The 19,747-nt window shown below is 33.9% G+C and overlaps 2 protein-coding genes across 2 annotated transcripts in view; one reads left to right on the top strand and one right to left on the bottom strand.

Annotated features, from left to right (window-relative positions):
- The window catches only part of LOC150101450 (kelch domain-containing protein 2-like), a 240,585-nt gene extending 237,161 nt beyond the window's left edge, over positions 1-3,424 (top strand). The window contains exon 10 of the mRNA XM_090400414.1: positions 3,120-3,424. Within this exon, the coding sequence (XP_090256540.1) occupies positions 3,120-3,252 (133 nt within the window). The 3' untranslated portion in view covers positions 3,253-3,424. The remainder of the gene's footprint in view (positions 1-3,119) is intronic.
- Positions 3,425-6,621: 3,197 nt separating this feature from the next.
- Positions 6,622-19,747, bottom strand: part of LOC150101449 (ras-related protein Rab-4B) — a 72,493-nt gene continuing 59,367 nt past the window's right edge. The window contains exons 5-7 of the mRNA XM_090400883.1: positions 18,560-18,714; positions 12,985-13,080; positions 6,622-7,906 (exon numbers count right to left, since the gene is read on the bottom strand). Of these exons, the coding sequence (XP_090257009.1) occupies positions 7,800-7,906; positions 12,985-13,080; positions 18,560-18,714 (358 nt within the window). The 3' untranslated portion in view covers positions 6,622-7,799. The remainder of the gene's footprint in view (positions 7,907-12,984; positions 13,081-18,559; positions 18,715-19,747) is intronic.

Genomic DNA, 19,747 nt, shown 5'->3' with positions numbered 1-19,747 from the left:
TTTCGTTTCTTGATTATTTGTACAAGATGTTTGGATTTTAAGACCTCTTCATTGGTAATTTTTTTTCTGTCCATGATATCTTTAGCATTCTTCTGTATAGCCACATCTCAAAGCCTTCAATGTCCATGTTTCAACTCCATAGAGCAGAATAGACCACACATAACATTTTAGCATTTGGCATCTGACTTCCACATTTAGGTCTTTATTGCAGAATAGTGTTCTCATTTTCATGAAGGACTGCCGTGCAACTTCGATCCTTGTCTTTATATCTATTTCTGGATCCCACCGTTCATTAAGCCAACAACCAAGATATTTATATCTTGACACTTGATCAATATTTTTCCCATTGAGTGTCAGTTTCATTGATGAGGCTGGATGTTTGCTGATGAGCATGTATTTTGTCTTGTTGATGTTTATATTTATTCCCATTCTTTGGCTTTCTATGTATACTCTGTCAATGAGTTTTTGGAGATCCATAATGTTATCTGCAATTAGCATGGTGTCATCTGCATATCGTAGGTTGTTAACAATCTTTCCATTTATTGTGATTCCCTCTGGACATTCTTCCAATGCTTTTTTAAAGATTACCTCTGCGTATATGTTGAACAGGAGTGGTGAGAGCACACATCCTTGTCTCACTCCTCTTTTGATGTTAATATCACTGGTGGTAATGTTGTCTAATTGAACAGTAGCTGACTGATTCCAATACAGATTTGTTATCAGTCTTATGTCTTGTTTGTCTAGCCTTATTTGTTGAAGGACTTCTATTAAGTTAGTGTGTCTGACTTTGTCGAATGCTTTTTCAAAATCTATGAAACACATAAAGACATATTTCTGTTTTTCTATGTATTTGGATACAGAAAAGGGCCTCTCTAGTACCAAAACCATTCCGAAAGCCAAATTGTGTTTCACTTAGAGTTTCTTCACTTTTTCTATAAATACGATTCTGAATTACTTTCAAAAATATTTTTAATGTTTGGCTCATTAGACTAATAAGTCGGAAGTCACCACAGGAATTCGCTTTGGGTTTCTTTGGGATAGTGATAAATGTAGATTTGAGCCAATCCGATGGAAATTCATCACTTTCATATATTTCATTAAATAGTTTTTCAAGAAGTTTGATGTTATCTGGTTCTATTAATTTTAAAAATTCTGTTTGCACACCATCTGGTCCACTGGCTTTTCCTGTTTTACTTGTTCGTATAGCATTCTCTATTTCGCATTTCATGATTGCTGGTCCTTGAATGTTATCTTTTATATTTATAGGCTTCTGTCTAGTATCATTGAAAAGTTCTGTTACATATTTTATCCAAATCTGTGCTTTATTCTCTTCTTCTAGAACTATTTTTCCATTTTCGTCTCTTAGAGACACTATTTGCTTTTTCCTCAGTTTTCCGGAAATTTCGTTGATTTTCTTATACAGATTGAAATTATCATGTTTCTTCTGAAGCAGTTCAATTTCAGTACATAAATTTTACATCCAATTTTTCTTGATGATATGTGTTTCTGTATACCTGGCTAGGTCTTTGTTTTTGTACATTCTTCTTGTATCAATAAGAGAAAGAATCTCATCTGTCATCCATTCCTGTTGTTTTATATTATTCACATAACCTATCTTCAATACTTGTTGTTACGATGGCATTCTTTAAGGTATTCCAAAGAGATTCCACACTTTTATTTTCTTCTATGTTAATCTGTTGTAATCGCAGGTTAAGCTGTGTCTTGGCACTTTTATTTATGTTCGGGTCTTTCAGTTTTTCTACATCAATTTTCTTTTTCTTCTTTTGTGATTTTTTAGCTGATTTTAATCTAAGACGTACTTCTGCAACTATGAGATTGTGGTCTGATGAGATATCTGCTCCAGGATAAGTCTTTGCACTCTTTATACTACTGTGGAATCTTTTATTTATCAGTATATAATCAATTTGATTTCTGACAATGTTATGTTGGTTATCTTGAGGCGATTTCCAAGTGTATGATGTCACCAAATGTTTGATGCTAAGATGGCAAAAAAGAGACCCAGAGGAAGACCAAGTTTGAGGGGGTTGATTCATTCACAAGTACCTAATAACCACAAAATGTTAGATATGACAATATTGGAGTGCTGACAATAGACAAAAAAAAAAATTGAATAGGAGATTAATAATAATGTAAACTTAATCATGTAATCCTGTTAGTTGTCTGAACACCCATTGATGGTACAATCAGGGAATTGATGTTTTTTAAGGTGAGGCTGCCTTATATTAGTTTTGAAATGGAGAAGAGTTGTTCAGATGCATGCACTTTATAAAATGGATAAGACCTATTATTGGATTTATTTTGTATCTCTTCAAGTTATTCTGGGATTTTGGCTGGAAGGAGCTTAATAATGAGAATTAGGATTTAGAATGTACATAAGATGTTATCCAGATCAGATCGTTTTAATTCTCTCTTTTATTTAAATTAAAGCCGTTAAATTTCTCTTCATTATTGCAGGCATGATTAGGATGTTTGTGATTGTTAAAATACTAGTGGTGGTGGGTAGTAGATGGCATTGGTGTAGATGATGTGGTTCACTGTAATTAGTGGATTGAGTGGTGGAAACAAAGATTTATAGAGTAGGTGCCCAAGGAGTCCAAAGACTCATCCCTTGATGAGTTTTTGGACTTCTTGGAGGTGTCACGTAATAATAATAATTATGTACGTTTAGTGTTGCAGGTTCACTAGTCTTGGATAATGTGAGCAGAGATAATTAGTTCAGGTAACTACTAATAATTTCAAAGTGTCCTATGCTAATCACATTCATTTTTTAAATTGTTTGGAAACCCTGCTCTAGAAATCAAACATGGAACTTTTGTAAACCACTTCAGACCTCCAATAAGTGGGGCAGTCTCACACTGAGTGATGAAGTTCTTCTCTTACCTAAAGACAGTCATAAACATTCATGCCCATCTAAAAAAAAAAATTGCCTTTGCACAAGATTTGCTCTTATGTACTTCATTTTTAACTTCACACTACTGCTACTATTCCACATACCACTTTAGTTTAAGAACCATAGTCAAGTTGAAACTAGCTGAAAATAAGTTTAATGTATATCTGAGATATAAAAATAATCCTTTTTTTTTCACTCCCTTATCTAGGCTTTGTATAGACGTTGCAGTGGGCAATGCAACACTGTTGCAACCATACTACAGTTTACTCCCACATAATGTGCAACTCATTCTAAACCTCAGAATAGGTAACAGTGGACCAACAAGTCTTGATGGATCTTGATACCTTTTTAATGTCAATATGTATTAAGAAGTTTATTAATAAAACATAGGTTTACAATGAGATTTATTTATAATTCACATAATACAAGTGTCCTATCTCTTTTTATTAACTTAATGCTAACTGTATATTTATTACATTGAAATAAAGTTTTTATATCTGTTGTAAATGCTCATTAGGAAGTTGTTTTTGTTAGGCTCTGCATAGGTCACAGTCATTTTACACATTCACATGTGTGACCCCTCTGTGTGAACAGTGCAGCACATCTCACTCACTATTCGTGTTCTGGTGGAGTGCCAGCACTCGTGAAAGTAATGAATTTATTACTCTGACTGGACCATACACCCTCAGGCAATTCTTATAAACCCATGCAAATTGCATGAAGTTTTTAAAAATAACTCATTTATACAAGCATATCTGATTATTCTATTTATATGTACATACTGGTTTGCTTTACTTAATTTTTTTAAAATTTTCTTTTTGTATCTAATATTATATTTGCTGATACTTAATTTTTTTAAAATTTGCTTTTTGTATCTAATATCATATTTGCTGATTTATCTCTTTATTACTTACTGTTCATTATTAACCACCTTACCGGCCATTATGGATCAAATATGCATATGCTTCGTATCCATCATATATTTCAATGTAACATCAATGGTATTACAATTTTAATAAGCACTTCGCATCTATGATAACTTGGATGTCTATAGACGTCTTGGATGGTAGCGTGGTTAACTTGAATACTGCCTTACCCTTTGGTTTGGCACAATATAACCTTTGCTGTCCTTGTGCCAATAAACTCCTAATCAACCAATTGGCACATAAAAGACCTGAATATTTCTTCTCAGGGTCATTAATATATAAATTAAACAGTAGTGGCCCCAAGTACACAGCCCTTATAGCACATCAGTGGGCATAGACAACTACTGCCTGGTATCTTGCCATCAACCACCCTTTCATCCACTTCAACTTCATATCCATCCCCATGTGCTGCAACTTATTTATCAGAATTCCATGCAGCATCCTGAGACAAAATTCAACAATGTAAAAGCACTGCCGTTTCCCTAGCACTTTATCATAGCAATCGAGCTGGTATGCCATCTAATCCCATGGGACGTTACAGAACCTTGATGCATTCACATCAAGGTTCTGTAATATCCTATGCACCTCCAGTTTGTTTATGTCCATTTCCATATAAGCCCTTACCTCTTGCTTGTTACTGTCCACTGGATGATATACCCTACAAAGTGATCACTTAGTAATTGAGTTATTTCATCTGTTTCAGTTTACCACCTCATCATTCAACAAAATTATTTCATCAGCATTCTTCTTTTTACTTGCCATATACTGAAAAAACTCTTTGAGATTACATTTGGCCTGCACTGCTAATTTCCTCTCATACTCTAATTTTGCCTTTCTTACCATACTGGTCACGCTTGTGCCCTGTGTTTTATATACATAAATAACACTGTTATGGGTGCAACAATCTTTTAAGTTATGAGACATTAAAAAAAAAAAAAAAAAAAATTACAAATATGTAGTTAGAATTATTATACAGGTATCTCCATGGAGTGAGAAGACTCACTGCAGGAGAGCCATTATTCACACAATACCTATCATAACTTTGCTTAAACTCATTCCCTGATGAAACAACCACTTCTGGCAACTCATTCACAACCCTCCAAGCAAAATATCTAGTCCGAAGACCATTATTAACCACACTCTTACACAATTTCCATGGGTAATCCCTTACTTGCTATCTCTCTCTCATCCTTCAATGTACTAAAAAAAAAAAAAAAAAATTCTTCATTGTTAATCCTTTAATGACGTATATTTCTATCATGTCGCCTCTTTTTCACCTATCTGTTTTTTGAAGCCTGCAGACTGTCAGTCTATTCTCATAGGAAGCATTCCATAGAAATGTCACAATCTTTGTCATTTGCCTCTGGATCCTCTCCACCTCCATGGAATATCACAATCTTTGTCATTTGCCTCTGGATCCTCTCCACGGAATAGGGTTATCCTCATCTCGGTAGTCCAGATGATGGAAGTCCTATAAATGGGAATAATAACTTCTCTATCGCTGCTTGTTAGTGTGTTCTTTAACACCGATGTGAAGTTTTGGCTACCTTTGCAATGTACTTTATAAATTTCAAGTCCTGGTCTCATCAGTTCACTACCATCAATATAGTACACAGCTTGTTTTCTCTTCTTCTTCTCATACTGCTAGTCTATTTAAGTCTTCTTGCAGGATCTCTACATCACCTTAATTTACCATTGCCCTTCCCAGTTTTGCATCATTAGCAAAATAAACAACAAAGGATCAAGTACTGAGCCCTGTGATACACCACTGTTCACCTGCCCTCTCCTAGATTCAACTCCTCCATAAACCACTCTTTGATATTTGCCAATCAGCCACTGTCTAATCCAGATCACCAGATTCATATTCATCCCCATTTGCCCCAATTTATGCAACAGAGTTCTATGTGGAATCCTGTAAAGTGCCTTTGCAAAATCCAGCAATATCACATTTTCCTTATTCAACTTTCACTTTATTATAAAAAGTAAGCAAATTACTAAGACAAGGCATAAGTTGGTGGACAGATGGCAAGAGGTCAATGATAAAGAGGGTCAATATATAACTGACTAGTATGTATTATATATATTAAATAAAATGTGTTTCATTCCACTCTGAAAAACCGAACGAACTTATTTGCCAACCCCAATATATATATATATTTACCTGATGTGCTGTAAAAAGCCAATAAAACTGTCTTAATAATGAAGTGTGCAAAGACCGTTTCAATAAAGAAGTGGACTGTAAATGGATAGTGACCACCAGTTAAAGCATTTTTACCAGCATAGACAAAGTCAAGAAATGGCTTGTTTAACTTAAATATTAACCTTAGTTGTTTAGTTTTGTATTTAGATAGGTAGGAATTGTCTGTGAAACTGATTTTTTACTATTTAGAATTTAAAAAATACCAATAAAATATTTTTAGTATGTATAATTAAATTTGCAAAATAAAACTACAATCTGAACTGGAATATATATCAAATAATGAAATGTGTGCAATATGGAATATCTTTTTTTTTTTAACATTAAAATTTAATAGCAATGCTCTGAATTTCAGTGTTCTCTATAAAAAGTGTCCTAATTGGGCAAGTCAAATATGTATTTTCTAAATTGAGAACTCTAGCAGGATAATAATGTTACTATATTATAAGTGCAATGAAATAATGTGCTATATTATTAACAATACTGCACAATATCATTTTACTAAAGTTTACTCAAACTTTAATTAGGCAAACTTCTGAAAAAATTGTTTAGAAACAGAAGAAATAAGTACATTAGACTGGATAAAATACAGTAGTTCATAAATGTTTAATTGTAACTTTACATTTTCTTACATTCTTTTAAAATTATACACTGTGCAGCTATGGAATATTATGCAATAAAGCACAATCACAATATAACCAACCCAGTAATTTTATTTTATTATGAAGTGACTATGTACTAAACATTTTTTCCTTTTTTTTTTCTTTTTTTTTTTTTTGTAAGCCCAATAATACACTTTAAGGTGCAAAGCTTGTCCCCTAACTTTCATTATTTTTACCTAACTTTTCCTGAACCTAATCAATGTTTATGCATTTAGAATAAAGAAGAATCAAACTTGGCACAAATTAACAATAGCTTCCACTACTACCCTTAACAAAAGTAGTGTGACTAGTTAATACTACTACTACAAACAGCACTATTTTGATTTAAGTAGTTGTGCATAAAATAACATGATAAAAATTAAAGACTAAAATGCTGCAAACAAATATTGCAAGGCTTTTTTTTTTTTTTTTACATAAGCATGATAATGCATCAAGCAGTAAGCCAAACAACTTCAAATATGCATTGGTGATAAATAGAGAACCTATAAAAATTACAAATCAAACATGTTAAAGATTATTATAATAAACTTTATTAACATTTACAAGCTGCTGTACACAAACACAAATGGCATATATATATATATATATATATATACACACATACATACATATATATACCAATTCAGCTGCAAACTTTTAACATGCAAACTATGTTTAAGCATCACCACAAGAATCACAGTCATAAAGAGGTACTATGGATTTATATACCTCTGGGCTTTCTACAGAACTTCAAAAATGTGTCACAACATTTAAGTACTGTACAATTCCAAAAAGGACCACCCCTTGATTGCAGATCTTAAAGTGTAAACTGCTAGTGAAATCAGAAATGCATTGAAGAGTACTCTTGCCATAACAAAAATGCTTTACCCTTTTACTGATTTTACTCATTTCAACATCAAACTGCCATCTTATTCAATGTTGTCAGAATAAATGTATTAAGGTGTTTCTAATTTTAGAAAATGAGGTATGAATAAGGACTTTATTCTCTCAGCCAGGAAGAGAAAGAATTAAAAGAAATTTCAGTCATGGAAGGCAGCAATATGTGCTGACAGCTGTATGTAAACCACACAGCAGGTGGTGAAGTGGTTCAGCAGGTGATTTATTCAGCATGCACATTCTGGGCGACGTTGTTGCTGTTGTCTGTTTAGCCTTCGGAGGGAGGCATCACCATATTGTATCCCTGAACCAATACGTTCAGGATCTAATTCACCTACGTAAAAAACATAACAAAATGCATTTTATTGTCAACATGCAACATCTCAAAAATAATTTAACTATAGCACCAAATGTGGCTCATATGTAAATATATCTATTATGTTATATTGTGAAATCACATAATTCAACATGTGAAAGGATAAACATAAGCATGTCTTCCTATTACATTATAAACAACTCTGCGTTAACCTTGCTTTTGTGTATCTCCCACCCACAAAAATTGTAAACCTATAAATTATATATCAATACCAGCTAAGAATTTTTATTCTACATAATTCTTTGTATTTTTTTTTAAAATGTTTTTTACATAATTTGAAGAACCTGCTCTAAAGACATGGAACGTTTTTAAGCTATTTCAGGCCTCCACTAAGCAGAGTAGTGGTCTCATATCACCCAATATTCGTTGTTTGGCAGATATAACTGGAGTACCAAAATCTACAATTTCATGGTCGATACAACTGCAAGAAGAATTGACAAGCCATGGGAAAGAGGAAACATCCCAAAAAATAGAAGCATGAAGTAAGAATCCTGACATTGAGGATGCTCTAAATCAGTGGTTCTCCAATATAAGTGGATGAGGAGTGTGCATCAGTGATCCAATATTAAAAAAGAAATCAGAGGAGCTAGTTAAAAAGCTGGGTAATGATGCTTTTAAAGCAACAGATGGCTGATTGTTTCGATGGAAACGTAGGCATGATGTTGCAGCAAAAAAAAAGATAGTACGGTAAACCCTCGATTTCACGGACTATGGATTTAACAGACAAAATTTCAGGTCCATATGTCACATGTGAAAATTAACACCTGTTAATTTTAAAGTGCTTTTAACCAAGATTTGCTTATAATTAATTTAACAGGCTATTTTTTGTTATTAATTTCCGGTTATTAAAGCTTATTTTCTGAAAAATGTTTATTTCGATATAGATCACAGACTTGTTTTTTAGTCTCAAAACCATGGTGAGGTTATAAGCAATAATACATATAGAAAACTTTTCTGTGAAATTAAACTTTTCATAGATACAGTAGTTAATTTTAATTACATAAAAGTTTCTTCATAAGTAAAAACATATAGATTAGCTAATTTGTCAATTTTTTAACATATGCATTCAGAAAATCTACTTTATTATATAACAGACTTTCGGATTTAACAGACACCCCCCTCGCCTGAATTAGTCCGTTATATCAAGGTTTCACTGTTAGGTGTAGAAGAATGGAAATCCATGAAAGTACCCAGATGACTTCAGAAATTTTATACAGGTGACATCTACAATGCTAATAAAACAGACCTATTTTATCATGCCATACCAGATGGCTCTCTCTCTGCTACAATCATGTAAAATTGTCACGTTCTAAGAAAGCATAACTGCGTTATGCTGTTCAAACACTTCTGATATAAAAAGAAGCTATTGGTAATTGGGAAAAGGGCTAAGCCTCAATTGCTTTATGGGGCTATAAATGGATAGCTTACCAAATAAGAATGCATGGATGACTTTCAAAATTTTTAAGAAATGGTTAATGAGATAGGATGTGGAGTCAAACTGGAAATCAAGAAAAGTTCTTCTGATTCTTGACAACTAGGCAGCACTACCATCACTTTTCAGTGTTTGACCAAAATCCAGCCAGAATTTCTATTTGGCAACACTGCACATCCTTGGTGAGGCAATGGATATGGGAATCATAAAAAATTTGAAGATGTTCTGCACAAAGTTGGCAAATCACATCCTAGAAGCAACTGAAGAAAATATGCTGACATCTTCCACAGCCACAGAAGTGAATTCAAAAGTTAACCTTCTCCAGACATTACAGTTTGTTGCCGATAGTTAGTGAGAAACAGGCAGTAAGACAATTCAGAACTGTTTTTCTCGCTGTAGTTAAAAACATTCAGTCTTGGAAATGCCTGAAACAGCCATAAGTGAAAATGAAGCCATTTCAGAAATGCAGAAAGCTAGGAACTATGAAAAATTTCAAGGTATCAACAATGTTGCATGTTATTCAACATTATTGTTGAAAATGAAGACTGAGGATGAAATTGTTCAAAGCATTTCAATTTGAACAAGTGACTACACAGGATGCCAGGAAATTTGATTATGACAATGCTTTATGCAGGATGGCTGTCCACTGTCTGTGCTGATTTTGTGCACTTACAGTCAATCAAAAGAACACAGCAGGGTAATACTGGATAAATCCTATCCTGCATTGCATGCATCCATTTCTTTCCTTGCACACCAGATGGCCTCAAATAAACCCTCTCCTGCTTAATTTCTATTTCTGTCAAGCATCTTCATAAAGATGGTTGGTTATTATGAATCTCCATATATTTCTGTCTTGGACTACTCTCTGTATAGTTCAGATGTGCAGGCAGTCCTTGATGTTTTTTAACCATATGCATTGCAGTTCCTTTCTTTTACCTGCATTCAATTCTTGCCTCACAATAAGACCCATATATGATATTTTTCTTTTTTGTACAATTCTCCAGCTATTATCTGTAATACTCTCTGCCCCTTGTCATGTTCTATCATTCCTGATAACATCCCCTACATTCTATGATGCAAGTCTCATCAATGCAGATAATTTTTTGCCAGATTGAACTGACCAATACCAGAAACTTTTCACTCTTATTTCTGATGCTTCTGACATTCACATACAACTGCAATATCCCATTGAGCCCACAACTATCCTTGCAGTTTGTGACGACCATCTTGTTCAAATTCAAGACCTGAGAAACTGCATTTGGCATTGTTTGATCATTCCCATTTTCACATTCATTCAATCTATGAATGTCTGAAGATATAATACAGACTTGTCAGCATCCCCCCCCCCCCAATAGTTCTAGTTTCCCTGATTTTGCATTTCCAACATCTTACTAAATAGCATTCTTGCTTTCTCTAAACATCTAGCTCCAGAAGCATTCAAATATAATCATCATCATCACGCTTTTCAACAGGCCAAGAGTGGCCTGTTCTTGCCTTAACTTAGAAGTCATCATTCAATCTCTTTAGAGGACATCCTAGTTTTCTTTCTCCTAATGGTTTGTAATTTAAGGCTTGTTTGGGTAATCTGTCTGTTTTCTTTCTTTTAATATATTCCATCCATTTGTTTATATTTTAAAAATTTTTTTCTATTACTGATTCCTGGTTTAATTCTTTCATAATTTCTTCATTTCTTTTGTGATCAAATAGGAAAGTATAATAATATATATTTTGCAGATTTTCTCATAAACTTCATTTCAGCTGCTATTAATCTTCGTTTGTCTTTTTGTTTTATTGTCCAGATTTCACTTCCATACAATAGGACTGATAGGGCTAATGTATTATATACTTTTAATCTGGTTTGTTTATGAACTAGGTTAGGTTTAAATATAGTTAACTACACCTGTTATTTTTAAATATTTTGCAATTTTTAGGTTTATATCTTTTTCATATGTAATCATACATCCTAGGTTTAAATAAGTTCACCTCTTCTAAAATCTTGTTATCTATTACTATTTTAGTTCTTATTGGATCTTGTCCTTTAAATGCCATAATTTTTTATTTTTCTGTTGATATTATCATTCTATAATTTTTTTTTTGTAAGTTATCTTCAGAATTTGTAATTATTAAAAATGGATTATATCAAATAAAATCCATTCAGAAGAAAGTGCATTCTCATCAGAGTCCTTCACATACTGCTGGGGGGGGGGATGCATACAAGTCCTTTCATCCGTGAAATTTACTCCAATCATCTGCAAACCAACATTTCTCTTGCACGATCTTCATATTGACTTGTTTGCAATCATGGTTTTTCTCAATTCACACCAACTAAACTGTGGCAGCAAAATCACAATCTTTATTCTTGCTCTCTCTTTTTTGCTTATTTCAGTGACTCATATTGTTATAACATTCCATACTTTTTACCTTTTAAATCATACCTACAAAAACAATCAACACTCTCTCTCTGCAGCAAAAACTGCAGTGAGAGAGAGGTTTTTTTTATTTATTTTTTACAGCAGTGTTTGCTAGCTAGAGATATGTTTGTATTCTACAGATTCACATCGATGTTATTCCGATAGGATGCCATTAGAAAAAAAGTATTATGACTTATTTTTGTCAGGCAAAAATATGTTTTTAGAGTTGAAGTATGCGATATCATGTCCCACTTAAATTTGTGTCAACCACAAGACCTGTAGTGAAGAGTTGTCAACACAAAAATTATTAGAAGCATTTATAATCAAATTCAATCATACAGGCCCTAAAAAACAATCTGCAATTTTGAAAGAATTATCCATTCTTTCAAAACCATTATCTAGTATTCTTCTAGGCCAAAAGAGGGGTTAGAAAAAATTTCTATGCAAAAGGGACAGCAAAGCCTGTCAAAAAATGGCTTTCAATGACAAAATATGATCTCATGAATAAAAAAAGGTGTGATGAATCCATCTCTCATATGCCAAGAAAAAAAAATTCTTTAACCAAGTCTCAGATACATTTTGTTAATGTGTTATAAGCAACTATAGCTCAGTTGATAACAATGGGAAAGATCTGAGTCTGAATCATGTCCAGTATGTGAAGGATCTTCATCTTCAAAATCTCCTTTTAAACTAAAGAAGAGTCAGCTGATCTCATGGAGACAAATTTTTTTCTTTCCCAGAAACTTGGACTTTTTCTCCTATAAGAACAAGCAAACTGGTCAGAAAAAAAAAAAATGCATTTGAGAAAAATGAGTGTGGAATGGTCAAGTGAGTGGCCTCTCAAAATGAATCCCAAAACTCCATGGAAGAAGTCTCATTTATTAATAATAATCCAAAACTTACAATAACTAGTTGGAAACCTGCTGTAAGCTTACCAAGCCACAGGAATGTAATATGAACAGTAAAAATGAAAAAATGAATTTTTCAAAAAAAAAATTATCACTAATAAAAATCTGTGGACTAATTTTTGAAGTCAATGAATTTGATTTCATTAAAAATGCATTTTCATTGAGAGGGAGGGGGGGATTGAAATTTGTTTCAACTATTTTTAATACCTAATATTGAACAATACAAAGTAATATAAAATATAGTGAAATTAGAATACAAGAAAAAAAATGCTGTTTCCCACTTACCAGTTTCTATTTTAGCAAGGATAGTTTTTGCACATTTCAGAAAAGCTTCTTCAACATTTTCACCTGTTAATGCACTGGTTTCAAGAAACATTAATTCTGAAACAGTAAATTAATGTGTTCTATTAAAAAAATTCCTGCAGATTAATATAAAAATAATAAAAAATAAATCTTTCTTTGTTTATGTGACCCATCTCTCCAATTTACAAAACAGATGCAGTTTTGTAATAAATGAAAAACTACAAACCAGACTAGCTTTTTTCCTTAAAGAACCTAAATGTTCAAAACTAGACAGCAGAAAAATTTCCCATCCAAAGTCTCTACCAAACATGCATAAAGTAGAATATTTAGAAATATTTCTTACAAGACCTTCAACTGTCATGTAGAAACCTGGCCTCAAACTGTTCCATTATATAGTGTCCATATAGTAATTTAACTGCCAATACCAACTGCAAGTGCTTGGGGGGGGGGGGGGCTGTCAGTCGTGTTCTGAAGTTGCACACAAGTCCCACATCTGACTAAAAGACAGATAAATTTTAATATGTATCCTCAGTGCTAATTTCATTATTATTTGGAGTTGTTTTCTAAATGTTGCAAGTAAAGAAAAAAAAAGTCAGACACCAAAACTGAAACATATATAAAGGATTTTCAAGTCAAAAGTGGAACTGTTTATTTTTAGCTCCTGCAAAACAGCAAACCTGCCAAAGGATACGATACACTGGCCTTTAGTTATTTTGACTGTATTTCCAGCCAAACAAATTTGTCCATTATATAGGTGATGCACAGATTTGTTTAATAGCAACCTAATAAACAAAATGTATTAGGTAACACAGTTATAAAATGAAGTAATGATAATCTTTGTTATTTTACTATAATTAGAATTTTTATTGGTAAAATAATAATCATTATATTTCCATCAAATTGCTGATGTGTATTCTAAAGGGGTGTACAGTCTGAGTATGAAAAGAAACTGGCTCTGCAAGCTAAAGACAACCAACAAGAATTCTATCGATATGCTGAATGAATGAATATGGAAGAATAACTCTTCTGAATGCAGATGGTGTGAGGATGTAAAATGCAGAAGAGGTTGTTCGATTAACGTGTGCCCAATTTGCTAAACACTATCAACCTGGTGTATGCAGCATTGAGTTCACTGCTATCTCTCTTCACCAGATGAAGAAACTCAGGTGTATGAAAAGGGGGTAATAGAGCTATTACACCAACTGAATAAGAATTCAGCAATAGAGACTAATGGGATATCAGCATGGGTGCTAAGAGTGAATCAATCTCTCAGTATCTCAGGAGTGGTGGTGAAGATTTCAGAAAAATTGGTTAGGGCTCACATTTAGAAAAGGGTTGACAGTGAATCTCTGCTTTACAATGAACAGCATGGGTTTACTAAGGGAATGCCATGTTTTAGCAACTTGCTCACATTCTATAACAATGTTACCATTGAACTAGACAAGGGGAATGGATACACCATGATACTTTTGGATTTTGCTAAGGCTTTTGATAGAATACAGCATGGTAGATTGTTGCATAAACTGGAGAAAATGGGTTTGGATTATAAAATATTAGCATGGTTAATAGGATAGCTGACTGACAGATATCAAAAAATTATATCTGGAGGACTGAGTTTGCAAGATTTAAGGAAACTAGTGGTGTACCATAAGGATCAGTGCTTGGTCCACTGTTATTCAATCTGTACATTAATGATATTGGGAAGGATTTGACAATCGACATACGGTTATTCACTGATGATGCAAAGATAGGTAGGGTAATCAAGAATGCTGCTGATATGCAGTACTTGCAGAATAATTTGAATAGACTAGAATTGTGGGCATGTCAGTAAATGTAAAGTCATGCACTTTGACATGATTTGGATATCTAATGTCTTATTATATTGGTGGGATTATGCTAGAGAACTTGGAGTGTTAGTAGATAGCAAGTTGAAGCTCAGGGGCCATGTAGCAAAGATTGCAAATACAACTCAAAAGATAACTGCAATGCTGAAACAAACATTAACATGCAAAGATAACGATGCCATTTTGCCTCTTTACAAAGCCTTGATAAGACCTCACTTGGGCTATTGTGCACAGGTCTGGTCTCCTGGTATCCCTTGTGATTCTGATACAGTGGAGAGAGTGCAAAGGAGAGTGCTAAAAATGATATCAGGATTGTGAAATACTGATTATGAAGTGATGAGAATTTGTAGACTGCAGACACTAGCAAACAGGAGAAGGAGAGGTGATGATGTGATTGAGATGTACAAACTTCTGAAAGGGTCGGTCATACAGGATTTCAGTAGATGGAATTTTTCATTTTATGGAGGATGGGGAAAGGACAACTGAGCATCCTTGAAAATTGAGAATGAATGCTGCTAAGAAGGAGGTGAGGGCTAGATTTTTCTCTCATAGGGTGGTGCGTGATTAGAATGGACTGCCATTGAATGTGATATGTGCCAGCAGTGTGAATGAATATAAGAATAATGTTGGAAGGTTTTTTTTCTTTTTTCTCCCACTTGGTTAGACTATAATAAATTTAGTTCAATCCTTTATTCAAGTGTAAGCAAACAAAGTTTTCGCCCTGAAGTATCTTCAGGACTGAGGCAACTCATGGTAAAGGTGGACCAAGCTCTCATCACTACTTTTCTTAGTATCTCCCATAATGCACAGCACATCTCCTTGTGGACATGTATAATGCTATGCATTAAGGGAAGGGCCACTACCCAGACAGGTTTAGACCTTATTGAGGTCTCGTCAGTGTGAGCCAGACCCAGAGGTGGTGATACTAAGGTCCTTATGTCCTTATAAGGACTGGCTTAAAGGGGCGAAGCAAGAATGCTTTTCATCTTCCCCGTTATCTGTAGCGGACAATGTAGGGATAAGGTGTTATTGAGCAATTAAAGCTCTGATCATGGCAGGAGGGTAACAGCAATAGCCGAGCCTCAGTTAGAACTTCATTAGCTACAGCATTGCCATCGATTACCCTCCAAGGATAATAAGGTGGAAGCAATGGAGAAGTCATATTTACCTATATGAGTTGCTAAAAGGTGTTAACCTTATTATTAAATTACTCTGGATTTACAGAAAGTCCTGAAGATACTTCAGGCACAAACTGTGTTTGCTTACACTTGGAGAAAGGATTAAAATAAATTTATTGTAGTCAAATCAAGTGCAAAAAAAAAAAAAAAAAAAAAACTTCCAACAACTTTCTCTAAATCCAGAGTAATTTAATAATAAGGTGAGACACCTTTTGGCAACTCGTATAGGTAAATATGACTTCTCCATTGCTTCCACCTTAGTATCACCACCTCTAGGTCTGGCTCCCACTGATGAGACCTCAATAAAGATCGACACCGGTCTGGGTAGTGGCCCTTCCCTTAATGCATAGCATTATACATGTTTGCAAGAAAATGTGCTTTGCATTATGGGAGATACTAAGACAAGTAGTGATGAGAGCTTGGCCCACCTTTACCATGAGTGCCTCAGTCCTGCAGATACTTCAGGTGCAAACTTTGTTTGTTTATACTTGGATAAAGGATTAAACTAAATTTATTAATACAAGAATAAGTACGATAGCTGGTCTGTGTAGTATGCCTTCCTGGAAGTGTCTCTCTTAATAATAAGTTGGTGTACAAGCTGCAGACAATGAGAATAGTAGTGTATTGGTTAGATGGATCTCTGAAGATACCAGCAAGTTGTGTTATGATGGACTAATGTCTCAAAAAAGGAAAACCAGTGGTGTGCCCCAGGTTTCTGTTCTTGTGCCACTGCCGTTTAACTTGTTTGTAAATGATATATCAAGTGGACTGACTGGGGATCTTCAACTGTTTGCTGATGATACAAAGTGAGGTAAAATTATTAGTACAGTTCGACCACAGATGAAAGAACCCTTAACACTTGTGCACATGGCAGAAGAAGGCGAATCCATTACCATAATAGGGCAATGAATCCGTTTCATGGGATGAGTGTTTATCATTACATTGGAAAATTAGCTTTTCTTTTATGAACATTCTAGTTTTTAAACTGGTAACTATTTTGCTTGTATAATAGTTGGAAAATTTTACGTATAAAGCATGTGATTTTGCGTGTTGACGATGAATTCATATATCCCTTATTCTTTTCTCCCCTTCAACATGAATTGACTCTTGACACTCTGCCAGCTACAGTTCTCTCAAATGTGGGCAGACTATAGCATTACTGACATTAATTCCCTTCAGGAAAATTCGAATAGACTTTTGATTTGAACAAAAGAGTGGGTGTTGTAGTTTTAATATTAATAAGTGCTAGATGTTGCATTTGGGGTACAGAAATACAAGGCTGTGTACTATATTGACAGTGCTATGCTGCAGGAAGTGGATGAGATTTGTGATATGCGAGTGATAGTTGACAGTAGCAGACTGAAGTTTAGAGGGCATGTTGCCAGTGCTGCAAAGACTACAAATCACTCTAGCATGTAGGGATCAGGAGATGGTTGTGCCACTGTATAAAGCCCTGGTCAGACCCCCCCCCCCCCCAACACATACATACTTGGACTATTGTGCTCAGATTGGTCACCTGGTTTTTCAATGTGATGAAGAGGGGGGTCTAAAAAAGTGACTAAGACAATATCAGGACTCTGGAATGCTGGATACATATATATATATATACATATACATATATATATACATATACATATACATATATATATATATATATATATAGAGAGAGAGAGAGAGAGAGAGATATGTTAAAAAAATGTGAATTGCAGAGTTTGGTGAATAGGAGGAAAAGAGGTGATATGATAGAGATGTTTAAGTTAGTAAGGGAATTTTATTGGATTAATCCAGAGGGGATTCTAAAAAGAGTCAAGAGTGAGAGGAGGAAGAACCAGAGGCCATCCCTGTAAGTTATGTGAGTGTGTGGTGAAGAGGGATATGATGAGTAGATTTTTTTTCAAGTGGAGAATTGTCACTGGATGGAATGCATTACCAGAATATGTTGTTAATGCAGGGAGCATTAAGGATTTTAAGATTTAATGTGATAGATTTGTTGTTAGTTGCATGAACCTCCCACGAGTCTGCTGACTCCATGAAAGATGTAATAATAATAATAATTATTATTTTATTGTATTTCAAAGTTAATTTTAATTTTAGTTAAAATTTCATTTTATTTTGTAATCACTCACATGGTGGCACATGGCTTAGATCTGTAAAAAAGGAATAATATTCTTTTCACAATGATAAAGTTATTTATGCTTCTGAAAAAGTGTTTCTAAAAATAGTTACGTCATCAGCTAAGTTTATTTCACAACTTATCCAAATGAGCATTTTATATATGACTAAAAACAACTTTTAATTTCAAAACTACGAATTTCATATGGCTCACAATATCCTTCTTAAGACTTTTTTCAAAAAAAAAAAAAAGTGTGTGTGTACCCCTGGAGACAAGCATACACTGATGCTTTTGGCACATGATTTTTTTTTTTTTTTAGTCCCCTTTAACCATATAACAGAAAAGCACACTCTCGAACAAAGCTTTAAATCTTGTAATGCACACAAAAATACAAGTATATATGCATAAACACATACACTAACCATTTTCTTGTGCAAAGCGGCTGGCTTCCAAAAAAGTAACTTCTCTGTCATCTTCCAGATCCTTTTTATTTCCCACCAATAAAATGACGATATTTGGACTTGCCAATGTTCTGGCATCTGTCAACCAATTTGTAAGGGCATTATATGTCTCCCGACTAAAACATTAAATTAAAACCAATTAATCACTTCACATATAATTTTAGTCCTTCATATAAATTCAATTTCAATATACTTAATTTGTAAAATTATAAATTTAAAGCAAAATGTGGGGGGTATTTTTAGGAGTTATGTCCTGCAGGCCAAACCTAAAACATTCAGAATTCATTTAGCTGATGATCACAACTAAATGAATGCTGATGGCAAGATCCCATATATAACCATACAAAGTCATTTCTTTAGAGTAAAGAGGACATTATACATATTATACATACAAATCAGGAAATTGATAGCAACTGTGGTTAGGAAGGTAAGTTAATCATTACTCCTCAACCAATATGTTACTGATAAGTCTTTCAATTTGTGTATCTGTGATTTAATCTTCCCATATTTTTTTTAAAATTGAGATGCCAGAAATGTTTGAAATTACTGACTAGCTGATGTTTAAGGGTTAATAATATTCATTTCATAAAGCATATATGATATCTACTGATTGTGGCTAGATAGGCATACCCATATGCTTATGAAGCAAGCAGCCCTAAACTCCCCCCCCAGTGATAGAACTTTGGGATTCTCAACTTATGCTTTAACATGAAAAGGAATAGAACAAATTGTCCTGGCATCTTTAAAGGGACTAACCTTTCAGTGTTTTCTTTTTTTTTTTCCCCGTTTCCAAATCTATGAAGTGTATACCTAGATTGCATTGCTAGGCTTAGCTGTTAATTAAAATTACTTCTAAGTAAATTTAAATTGCTTTTAATTAAAGATAATCTAAGGGGAAGACAATATAAGTTTATTAAGTCCTTGACATTTTTCAGAGCACAAATTCAAAGTATTCTGTGTATAGCCTTGTGGCAAGTAGCAGTGTTTCTGATTCCATTAAGGTGCGGCAAAAAGGAGACGTGAGAGTAGATTTTGTGGATGAGCAGAACATATTACCAGAATATGTTGTGAATGGTGGAAGTATTAAGATTTTCAAAGTTATGATAAATATGTAGTTAGTAATGTTGAGTGAACCTCTCATAATGAGAG

The sequence above is a fragment of the Typopeltis vanoorti genome, chromosome 11, assembly GCF_054136105.1.
Source record: "Typopeltis vanoorti isolate ZY-2024b chromosome 11, IOZ_Tvanoo_1.0, whole genome shotgun sequence".
Lineage (NCBI taxonomy): Eukaryota > Metazoa > Arthropoda > Arachnida > Uropygi > Thelyphonidae > Typopeltis > Typopeltis vanoorti.
This window is presented reverse-complemented; position numbering and strand designations above follow the sequence as displayed.